Consider the following 12168-nt stretch of genomic DNA (forward strand, 5'->3'; position numbering starts at 1 on the left):
CCAGCTTCCCCACGACCCTACAGGACAAGCTTCACTTCTGGAAAATGTATGGAATAGTCGGATGAATGTATGGATGTACAGTACAGTGAGGATTCTAGTCCTCCCTCTCTCTGCCACTCTTCTTTCCTCACCAATGTGTCTCCTTGATCCAAGTTTCCATGATCCAGACTAAAAATAGGACTGAAATTAGTTGTTTTTAATAATTATTATTTAATTTCATTGTAAATATTCTGCTAATATTTTATATTTCAATATAATCCCTGCAGAAATGCACAGTTTGCCATAATTCTGAGCTTTGATCAGTTTTGAAAGTAGTGGAAAAATCTGCTGCAAATATATAGTGTTTTGCAGAAGGTGAAATATGAATGACAAAATTGTTCATGTATTTTGGGAAATGTGGTCATTGAATGCATTTTGTGGGAAAGTGTTGCACCCCTGGAAAAGGGGAAAACAGACGTTATAATAGACGAGAAGACACGGACTCGTTGTTGTCTGTGCGTCAAGCTGTATTGTCTTGTGAACTAATTTCTTTCTTTTTCAACACAATATATAATAGAGAATTGAACGTATACATCAATACATTAGTTCACATTAATATGCAGACGAAATCAGCAATGCTTCAATGTATCTTCAATGTATCACAATGTATTACAACAGTCACCATAACTGTAATTTAAATACATTTTTGTACACATTTTTATAACTTCACTTTTATAACTGTGAATTTGTATAAGCACTAAACTGCATTTTTAATATTCAGTCCTTTATCAAGTTTTCTATAACTTTGACACAAATAAAATGGAACACTATTTCAGCAGTCAATTACCAATAAACAGATTAACCATGAAATACTATGTTCCACATAACATTTGCTCATTTGCTCCTAACCATTTCAGTGAATAAATGGTTAACTTTTACATTACAGTTAAACAAGGACATAAGATACATTCAGTTTTGCCCACAATTTCCTCGTGGTTAGCGTGTCAAACACGATAATTAAGCCATCAAACCTCACATTTTTCACATATGTTCAGAGAAATAACCAGCTTTACAACCACTGTATAGTCTTAACTCATGACAGAAATGCAATAATTAATAGTTTATACCTGGAAAAGGGGAAAATAGACGTTATAATAGACGAGAAGACACGGACTCGTTGTTGTCTGTGCGTCAAGCTGTATTTACTTGTGACGCACAACACAGTTTGTGTCAGCTACTGCCTGCAGCCTTTGGTTTCGCCCTAGTGGACATTTCTTGAATTACAATTTATTTTTCTCCAGTTAACCAACAAAACAACAATTAACTCACATACCATTTTGTTTAGTATTGCATAAATCATATTGATATTTTTAACCACACTACAAAAGCAATGAAAAAATATTCACAGTTTGGCATATACTTCTGTTTCACTGAATGTGTGAAGAGTTTTGAAGATGAGGCTTCAGTATCGACCGATGCTTGTTAGCAATTAAAAACAAAACAAAAAAACTAATGCACACATTTATTTTAATGTGTTATTTCAGTAGCAGAAGTTCAGCTATATTTATGAAAATTAAAATAAGAGTCCCTGTAACATCTCACTGTTACTGATTTATCAGCTCAAAGTATTCTGGGTAAAATCTCTCTACAGTCTATTCTGAAACATCAACACAGTTTCACTGATGATCCAGAATTAACCCAAAACCCAGGATAGAGCGTCTGAGTGAATGTGGTCTGGACTGTGTGGATGAGGCTCATTGTGTCAGAGACGCTGTAGAAGGACAGAGTTCCTGCACTGTGATCCACATACACTCCTATTCTTCTGCTGATGGACTTTACAGGGAGATCAGTCTTTATGTTATTGTGCCAGAATGAGTATCTGGAGGAAGAGCAGAACAAACTCCAGGACTGATCATTACATCCAAACACACACTCAATACCCCATCCCTTCCTGCTGATGCTCTTATATGACACTGATATATACACATTATTCCCACTCCACTCAATCTCCCAGTAACAGCGTCCACACACACTCTCTCTACACAACACCTGAGGCCACCGATCAAATCTGTCTGGATGATCAGGATACGACTGTTGTGTGTTAGTGTCAGTAATCACTCTGTTCCTCTCAGACAGACTGAGGAGTTTATTCACTGTGTTCAGATCCAGAGTCAGCTGATGGGAATCTGATGGAGAGAAAACACATCAGAAACAGGAATTATGAATCTGTCTGATCTTTTAATGTATCTGAACAATGTATCATCAGTGTCTCAGTACAGCTGATCAGATATCCTGTGCAAATCATCATTTACATGATCAATTATAAAACTCTTCTATCATGTTTATTTCTCCTTCTACAGGAAGAACATGAACACATTCAGTGAGTTTTTCTGCTTGTTTCTCAGTGACTTACATTGTAGGAAGTCGTTCCTGGTCTTGGGATTCATGTTGGTGAATGTGACTGTGGAAATAAACACACATGAACAGTGTGAAGAGAAATGACAAGATAAAATACATCCATTTCTAAGACGTTTCTAATCTGATATTAGATGATGCAGGACTCATTTCTGAGAACAGAAGAATCTCCAGATGCCTCATATATAAAACACACGTATCGGATTCAATCCTAAATTTCAATGGATTTCAATTTCAATATAAACATAAGTATTTATTACTTGTAAACCATCAAGGGATGTTTGTGGCTGTTCTGTAGAGTTGATGCACTTGAATTAAAGATGAACTGTGATTTATAAAGTGGGATGCGTTTAGGACAATTATTTGTGCGCATGTTTTATAAATCATAGGAACATTTCAGAAACTGTTGTACGTTCATATTTCGGATCATTCTCCACACGTCTGTATAAACGAGGCGCAGGACTTTACCTCTATCAGAGATCTTCTTGAGCTCCTCTTTGCAGAAATCCTCCAGTTTGTCTCTCAGCTGACGGACAGATTCTCTCACGCCATCAAAAGAGGAGAGAGAACTGAAGGAAACGTCGGGTTCGTCTGTAGATTCAGGAGGTGCTGAGAGAGACTGGAAACTCTACAGAAAACAGAAATCAAAACTCATCATCTCCACACTTCAGCCAATAACCTGCACTATATCAGATCTGAGCGGCTCTTGTTGACTTCACTTCTCTTCAGTGACTCGCTTCAATCCAGCACTTTCACACAATCAGCACATTCTTCTCATATTCATCATTTAATGCTACAAACTCTAGTATTTCACACTTACACTCCTTGTGAAAAAGAAAGAACCGTACTTGTAACAGAAATAATATACTTTAAAATATATAAGTGCAGATTGGCTGTAATGTTTTCAGAAACTTAAATGTTATTTGCAGTTAAAGGAGCTGTATGTAAGAAATGTATTTCAATTAATCATAAAATGGCCCTGATATGTCACTAGACATTAAGAAATAATGTTCATTTCAAATACTTATATCACTGACAGCAGTAGTGCGGCCAGGATATTGTCATTTAAAAGTGAAGTTGCAGCCCTCAACTGATGTTGATGTTGTCATCTTGTGTTTTGGCCTGAAGCGCCACCCTCCACCTATCTACCAATCACGAAGTCAGTAGTGTTTCGGCATCCGGGTTGCCAGCTCTGCTCTAGTTACCACAAACATTCGTGCTGGATCATAGCAAATAGCTGAGCTTTAGAGTGTTTTTTGCCCTGCTTAAAGTGTAAGTTGCAGGTTAAATTTTTCACGAAGTAATGCAATGTGTTTATTAAACATAAAGATAAGAACCGCCCACCATTGTTTTTTATACCAAAATGCTAATATAATATGAAAAGTTGGCACTTTTAACAGTGGTTTTAACCGCTCCCGCTCCCTTCCACTAGATGGGGCATGACGTCATAAGAGGAACTCACTAGTAGAGTTACCGTACGCTAGCAGCTATAGATGCCTTACATAACTTCAGAAAAGTTGGTTGTATGTTTTATTTGATAAAAAAAATTATGAATAAAATAACTCCATTGTAAACATGCTCGTGTGTGCTGACTTAAAGGGGAACGTGATCCAGCCTGAAATGAGAGTAAGCTAATCGCAAAACAAACGGGTTCAAGCACGTCAGATCAGCCGGTCGCAGGTCAAGCTGTTCGCGTTCACCTCACGGCAGCACACACTCTCCACTGCTGATTCGCCCACACAAACACAGTGATGGGGACATCGATCTCTCTTTTTCTTTTCTGACAATAAACATCGCTAATTAAATCGTGAGAAATTGATAATGCGTGGATTGAGGAAGGGTATTAATAAAGTTAACTTACATGACATTTGAGGCGTCGATGAGACTCGCGATTGATGCCTGTGCAGTGTGTGCATCTCTACAGCTCTGACTGACACCATGTACTGTAAGTAAATAATGTCTTCAGTCGTTGTCCCTCCTTGCTATTCTACATGACGGCAATATTTTGAAAAGTAGACTAGCTCTAACGTAGCTAACGTTACTCACCTGGACACCAAGCCAACCCTCCACTAATTAATTCTCCTCACACCAAGCATTAATAACTCTTTGAGTGCCATGGCTCCCCTCTCTCACGCCTGACCGGTTAAAAATTGTAGGGCTGTGGTCCATAACGAATTTGATGGTTTCCCACATCCTCAGTCGTTCTCCAAATAGCCGTAATACAGTAGGAATCTAGCAGAGTATGGGTTGCGAGTTCCTCTTATGACGTCATCACCCAGTAACTGAAAAAACACGCTACCGTTGAAGAAACCCCAAATTTTTTTATTTTAATGCATTTTAAGACAGAAATAATTAAATATATACATATAGAGCACTTTAATTATGACCGCCGCTAGCGTAGCTAGCGAAAGCGGTCATATAGGGATTGTCAAAGTTTTTTTTTTTTTTTTTCGTCACCTTACTGAATTTTTCGTCAACGATACCAGGGACACCGAAGCACCGGGGAACATGAAATTTGGTGGGCATGTAGCCCCACTAGACTTCTAAGGAAAAATTTCGTTTGGTCCCCGGGGGCCACTCCCCCCCGCGCTGGGCCCCCCCAAACCCCCAAAAATGCAGTTTTTCCTAAATAACTACCTGAACCGTGGCACCGAGGATGAAGAAATTTTTATGGTATGTTGGTCTACTAGACTTTTACGGAAAAATTTCGTTTGGTCCCCGGGGGCCACTTCCCCCCCCGCGCTGGGGCCCCCGTAAATTTTTCGTCAACGATACCAGGGACACCGAAGCACCGGGGAACATGAAATTTGGTGGGCATGTAGCCCCACTAGACTTCTACGGAAAAATTTCGTTTGGTCCCCGGGGGCCACTCCCCCCCCGCGCTGGGCCCCCCCAAACCCAAAAAAATGCAGTTTTTCCTAAATAACTACCTGAACCGTGGCACCGAGGATGAAGAAATTTTTATGGTATGTTGGTCTACTAGACTTTTACGGAAAAATTTCGTTTGGTCCCCGGAGGCCACTTCCCCCCCCGCGCTGGGGCCCCCGTAAATTTTTCGTCAACGATACCAGGGACACTGAAACACCGGGGAACATGAAATTTGGTGGGCATGTAGCCCCACTAGACTTCTACGGAAAAATTTCGTTTGGTCCCCGGGGGCCACTCCCCCCCCGCGCTGGGCCCCCCCAAACCCCAAAAAATGCAGTTTTTCCTAAATAACTACCTGAACCGTGGCACCGAGGATGAAGAAATTTTTATGGTATGTTGCTCTTAAGGGCCCACATCAACCTAGCCCATAATCACTCATTTGTGATTTGCGCCCCTCCCATAAAAAATGAAAATGCAATATTATTCTGCTTTAATCGCCCCTATCTTCAGTGGAGATGTTCAGAACTGCACCATATTTCATGTGTATGATTAACTTGACATCCTCTGGGGGTATCCTCTGCTAAGTTTTGTAGAATTTCATCCATGGGGGGGTATAAAATAAATTCATTTATGTGCACATTTAGTGACTGTACACTCATCGGCCTGTAGATGGTGCTGTTGAGCGAAGGGTTGCTGGTTTAGGATGATACTGTCACACACACACATGCAGGAATACAAACAAACGCAAGCATGCACACACACTGACATCCACACGCACAGACACACACCCATACACACACATACAAATCCACATGCACAGACACACACACACACACACACACACACAAACACACACGCGCACACATGTACGCACACATACATACACGCACAGACACACACACAGACACACACATACACAAACACACACACATACACACACACACAGACAGACATGCACATACTATTACTTTTTTTAGGTATATACATAAACACGCAATACAGCCAAATTACTCCACGTCATTTATTTTTGTGGAAAGCCAGTGCAGGCCTGAGCGGCGGTCATATTTTGTACCGCGATGCGGTACATCTAGTTTACACATTTATTGGCTGTGGTGGTTAACCTGCAACTTACACTTTAAGTTAGTCTCATTCTGCTCTCATGAAATGTTTCTCTGTGAGTCTCTTGCTCAAGTCCACTATGATCCAGTTCTTCTAGATCTCTGTTACCTGCAGGAACTGGATGTGATGGTGTGTGTGTGAAAGCTGCTCCAGCTCAGCGTCTCTCCTCCTCAGATCATTGATCTCCTGCTCCAGTCGCTCCAGTCGTCCTTCAGCTCGACTCACTGCAGTCTTTTCCTGATCTCTGATCCGCTGTGTCGCCTCAGAGCGGCTTCTCTCAATGGAGCGGATGATCTCAGTGAAGATCTTCTCACTGTCCTCCACTGCTGTGTGTGCAGAGCGCTGTTACACACACATCACAATCACACAGTGAGTTCAGTGAGTCCAAACTGAGACGTCTCACACTTCTCTTCTTCTCCAGACTCACCTTATGAGACTCCACAGCCTCTCTCAGCTGATGAAGATCTTTCTGTCTCTGCTGGATTCTCTGACGGATCTTCATCTGCGTCTCCTTCAGCTGTTTCTGGAGGACAAACCAATAACAGGGAATGACACATAAAACTACTATCACACAATAAGGGTTAAAGATCTAGCATGGCAAGTTTATACTGAAGGTTCAAACCACAGATCAGTGAAGTTTGATGTTATTGACGTCATCTTTGATTTGGACTCTGCGTACATGAGTTGATCAATGATTTGATTTGTGAATCAAAATTGGTCCTTAAAAAAAAAAAAAAACTTTTAAAAACAGCAACAAAAAAAGTATATGTAAATTAAAGCTGCAAGCAGCGATGAAAGCGTCACTCGGTGGCTTTAGGAAGACAGAGCATGGTTGGGTAATGTGCATTTAAGGAGATATACACTCTAAAAAGAGATGTGTTAAAAAACAACACACATCATGTGTTGATGGTATTTGACACGTTGTGTATATTTTAACACACAATGTGTGTTAAAATGTAACTCTAGAATAGCACTGGGTGGAGAAGAGTTTGTGTTTATGAAAAAATTATAGGTATATTTTATATAGTATCCCATAAAATGCTCTAAAATAAATAAAGCAATACATTCAAATAAATAAATTAAATCTTAATTCATGAAAACTTAAAGATTAACGGGTGTTTTTTGGCAGCCAATCACATCATGCCTCTTTTTCAATGTCTTTTTCAAATGCTGCTTTCTCTTGTTATTAATAACCAGATTGACTTTATTTCTGTCAGACGCTACAGAAGCTCTTATTGAGAATTAACAGGTTTTGGTGTTGACGATTCATTGAATGTTTCATTTAAAGTCACCAGAATCGTGATTAGTGTCAGCTTTATTTGGGCTCTTGACCCTTGACTCTTCAACATTAGTTTTCTCTGATTGCTGTAAATGTGGATTTATTTTAACACATTTGAAACAGCAGAAATAATCAAGAGAAAAAATATGCTCAGATGATAAAATTATCATCATGAACATGTAAGATTGATAAGTTCATCAAGAGTTTAATATTTGAAAGATGAAGTATTATTAAAGATAATTTTTTAAAAGATTAGCATATTGCAATTAACTTAAAATTAGAATTTTTTAATACACAGTTCGTACAAAACCTTACAGACTATGGTTTCAAACAGACCTCAAGAATCAGCACATGAATCTCAACAACGGTGACAAACATAAAGCTTCATGCCGCAATGCATGCTGGGTGCCACCATAGTACAAATCTCATCCATGACTCCCAGCATGAAGCTTTTCCTTTGTCACCATTGTTGAGATTCATACGCTGATTCTTGAGGTCTGTGTTTGACTAGTTTCTGCTGCAGATTCAAATTTTCAGAAAACATTTTTTTTTTTTTATTCTGCACTGCTGGACAGAATGATGTAGTGTCACAAGATTGTTATAACTAACAGCACATAAATAAATTAAATGCAAACCATCCATACACTCATAAACTTGATCAGATCAGCACTTGCTGATTATAACATCATCAAGAAACATCTGATCATATTTTCTCTCACCATAACAAATGTATTTTATTAAAATACAGTTAACGCAGCCAGAGAAAAACTAAAAGAAGATTAAAGGTTCAAGAGCTCAAATAAAGGAGCCATTAATCACGATTCTGGTGACTTCAAATAAAACATTCAATGAAACATCAACATCTAACACTCAGTTAATTCTCAATAAGAGCTTGTCTATGTAGATTCATGATGTCTAAAACATCCAAATGTTCAAACTAACTCTTTATTAAACGTCACTGGACTCCATAAACACAAGTTAACAATACGTTTCAGTGTTCGTCCAAACACTCAGTTGTAAAAACACAGGAAGTAACTCTGGCAAATACACACCGACTACAGTCACATGTGACACATATCTGACACAAGTTGTGTAACTATAACACATTAGTGTGTAAAAGGTTTCAACACACTTCTGTGTAAGAGGAATAACACATTAGTTGTGTTAAAGGTAATACAAAATGTGTAGTCCTTATAAACACAGAGATGTGTTAAGAATCAACACAGGTTGTGTGTTAAATTTGACACAACATGTGTTGTCCCTGAGCACACACACTACATGTGTTAAAATCTACACAACATGTGTTAAAATCTACACAACATGTGTTGTCCCTGAGCACACACACTACATGTGTTAAAATCTACACAACATGTGTTGTCCCTGAGCACACACACTACATGTGTTAAAATCTACACAACATGTGTTAAAATCTACACAACATGTGTTGTCCCTGAGCACACACACTACATGTGTTAAAATCTACACAACATGTGTTGTCCCTGAGCACACACACTACATGTGTTAAAATCTACACAATATGTGTTGTCCCTGAGCACACACACTACATGTGTTAAAATCTACACAACATGTGTTGTCCTTTAGCACACACTACATGTGTTAAAATCTACACAACATGTGTTGTCCCTGAGCACACACACTACATGTGTTAAAATCTACACAACATGTGTTGTCCTTGAGCACACACACTACATGTGTTAAAATCTACACAACATGTGTTGTCCCTGAGCACACACACTACATGTGTTAAAATCTACACAACATGTGTTGTCCCTGAGCACACACACTACATGTGTTAAAATCTACACAATATGTGTTGTCCCTGAGCACACACACTACATGTGTTAAAATCTACACAACATGTGTTGTCCTTTAGCACACACACTACATGTGTTAAAATCTACACAACATGTGTTGTCCTTGAGCACACACACTACATGTGTTAAAATCTACACAACATGTGTTGTCCCTGAGCACACACACTACATGTGTTAAAATCTACACAACATGTGTTGTCCCTGAGCACACACACTACATGTGTTAAAATCTACACAACATGTGCTGTCCTTTAGCACACACACTACATGTGTTAAAATCTACACAACATGTGTTGTCCCTGAGCACACACACTACATGTGTTAAAATCTACACAACATGTGTCATTTTTAACATCTCTTTTTACAGGTTGTGTTGTTTTCAACTCATCATTTTGAGCGCCGACACTCACCATCACCGTGATTGGTATGCAGTGTTTGCTATGTTCTCAAACTAACAGGCCAGTGTAAATACAAGTTATTTATATACAATATTTTGTCAGTTGCTACATTTTAATTAAATTCAAAGTGCAAACTCTGTTAACTGTTATCTCTTCATGAACTTTTGTCAAAAGCAGCATTATCAATTAGGGGTTGAAGTGTGAATAACTGATTAATGTCCAGTACAGTGAGTCTGTCCAGTCATTGAGCTTGAAACATTGTCTTGTACTTTGTGTTCACATGCATTCTGTACTCGACTATTGATTAAACGGTTAATATTTTAGCATCTGGCCCTTTCGCTTTATTTTTTAATTTAACACAATTTGTGTGTTAAAATGACTTACACAGTGAATGAGTTAAAATTAACACAAAACTAGTAGTCCTGGAGCTCACCCACGGATGTGTCAAAATTTAACACTCATTTCTAAGAGTGTATATAGTAAGAGTATGTCAAAGTCAGTTACAAAATGTTTTGTATAATGGTGATAATAGCTAATTAATTTAATAGATAAATGCTTCATGACTCAGCTAAGTGTTGCTAGCATGTTTAGTATGCTTCTAGCATGCTTAGTACACAATAATTATGTGGTTAGTACTGCATTACTGTGTTAACCATGCCAGTTTCTGTTGCCAGTAGGTGGGGCTATGTCTATATACCTTTCATATCTGCATATATATTCATATATATTTCATATCACTGCGTGAACAATCCCTCTCAGTTCATACCTGTGTCTCTGTCCTCTGTGCTGCAGTTGATACAGTTTTGTGGTTTTTATGTTCATACTCTTTACACAGAACACAAATGCATTCTTGATCAGTGACACAGAACATTTCTAGCTCTTTGTCATGTTTACGGCAGATCATGTCCTGCAGTCGTCCAGTGGCATCAATCACTTTGTGTGGTTTACGAGAGTGAAATTCCTCATGACGGTCTAAATGAGTTTGACAGTAAGATTCCTGACACACCAGACAGGACTTGACGGCTTTGTATTTTCTTCCAGTACAGACGTCACACTCCACGTCTCCAGATCCAGCGTAACAGTCAGCAGGAAGTTTAGTCTTCTTCAGTTTCTCCACCACTTCAGCCAGAATGGTGTTTTTAGCTAAAGCAGGTCTTGGACTGAAGGTCTGTCTGCACTGAGGGCAGCTGTAGACTCTCTTCTCATCCTCCTGATCCCAGCAGTCTGTAATACAGATCTTACAGTAACTGTGTCCACAGTGGATAGTCACTGGATCCTTCAGGAGATCCAGACACACTGGACACGTGAACTCATCCTGAGAAAATCTGGCTTCTGCCATTTTACTGCATGAATACAGAGAGACACAAACACACAACCGCTCAACAACACTTCAGTTTCTGTTTCTCTGAACTGAGGAGTTGAAATAGTTTCCTGGTTCTGTGTCTGAGTGACGTGTGTAAAATAGGCGTGTCTGTAAAGCAGCTTCCTCATTCACACACACACACTTTACTGCTGTGTTTACTGTATGCGTCCTTCAAGTGGAGTCGGAAATATCATAATTTCAAGTCCCGAGCTCATGAATGACAGAGTAATGTTTACTTGATGAATAACATCAAGTCAAACTAGTATTGAGGAGCAGGTCAGAAGCTAGAAGCAAGTAATTTGTAATTATAACAAGCGAGTTTCGTTTTATTTTAATTTCATTTGATGATCGATGTTTCTAGTGTGCAACAGAAATGGCAGCTTCTTTCAGTCGGGCAACATGGTGGTGGCACGGACATGGAGAAGGTTTATAGGTTCAACAGCATTACAGTTTTTTACGATTGCTATGACAGATTTTTCAATACTTTTAACAATTTTCCAAAACTCTTAACACAGTTAGCAGTAAATCCGTCTGTGTAAGCTATACTTTTAACACAAAATGCATACAATTAACACAAATTTAAAATGCTTGAACTTCTTTTACACACAAGCTCAAAAAACGTTGAGGAAATCATTTATTTCTTCTAGAGTTCATGTTTTTCATCCCTTGTGACCCAATATCTGAAACCTCAGGAAGTTCATCTTCATCCCTCATCTTCTGCATCACAATTTTCCTCACATTTTGAACACTATTTTCTCCACTACTAATGTAATTTTCTACATTTTCACTCCTTACATTGTTCACAACCACTCAAAACCACACTATCCTCAATCTGTTCATTTTGTAATGAACCCTGTGTTTGAACATTTCATCTGAAAGGTACTTTTGATGGTATAAAAACGGTAACACTTT

At 38.8% G+C, this 12168-nt stretch overlaps 1 protein-coding gene across 1 annotated transcript; it reads right to left on the minus strand.

Annotated features, from left to right (window-relative positions):
• Positions 1-305: 305 nt before the first annotated feature.
• Positions 306-11305, minus strand: LOC311286497 (tripartite motif-containing protein 16-like protein). The gene is made up of 6 exons (XM_084402714.1): positions 10660-11305; positions 6809-6904; positions 6490-6723; positions 2863-3022; positions 2393-2440; positions 306-2165 (listed from the first exon to the last, which is right to left on the minus strand). Exons 1-6 carry the CDS (start codon positions 11230-11232, stop codon positions 1645-1647), a joined length of 1632 nt encoding a protein of 543 aa, XP_084258840.1. The 5' UTR covers positions 11233-11305; the 3' UTR covers positions 306-1644.
• Between the last annotated feature and the right edge of the window lie 863 nt (positions 11306-12168).

The sequence above is a fragment of the Rutilus rutilus genome (genome assembly GCF_951802725.1).
Source record: "Rutilus rutilus genome assembly, chromosome: 1".
Lineage (NCBI taxonomy): Eukaryota > Metazoa > Chordata > Actinopteri > Cypriniformes > Leuciscidae > Rutilus > Rutilus rutilus.

What these genes read in the sequence shown, in the direction of transcription:
- LOC311286497 (XM_084402714.1), bottom strand. Translation starts at nt 11,232, where the DNA reads ATGGCAGAAGCCAGATTTTCTCAGGATGAGTTCACGTGTCCAGTGTGT. An exon ending in AGGCTGTGGAGTCTCATAAG is followed by an intron (nt 6,724 to 6,808) that starts GTGAGTCTGGAG and finishes TGTGTGTAACAG; the next exon opens with CGCTCTGCACACACAGCAGT. An exon ending in CAAGAAGATCTCTGATAGAG is followed by an intron (nt 2,441 to 2,862) that starts GTAAAGTCCTGC and finishes TTATTTCCACAG; the next exon opens with TCACATTCACCAACATGAAT.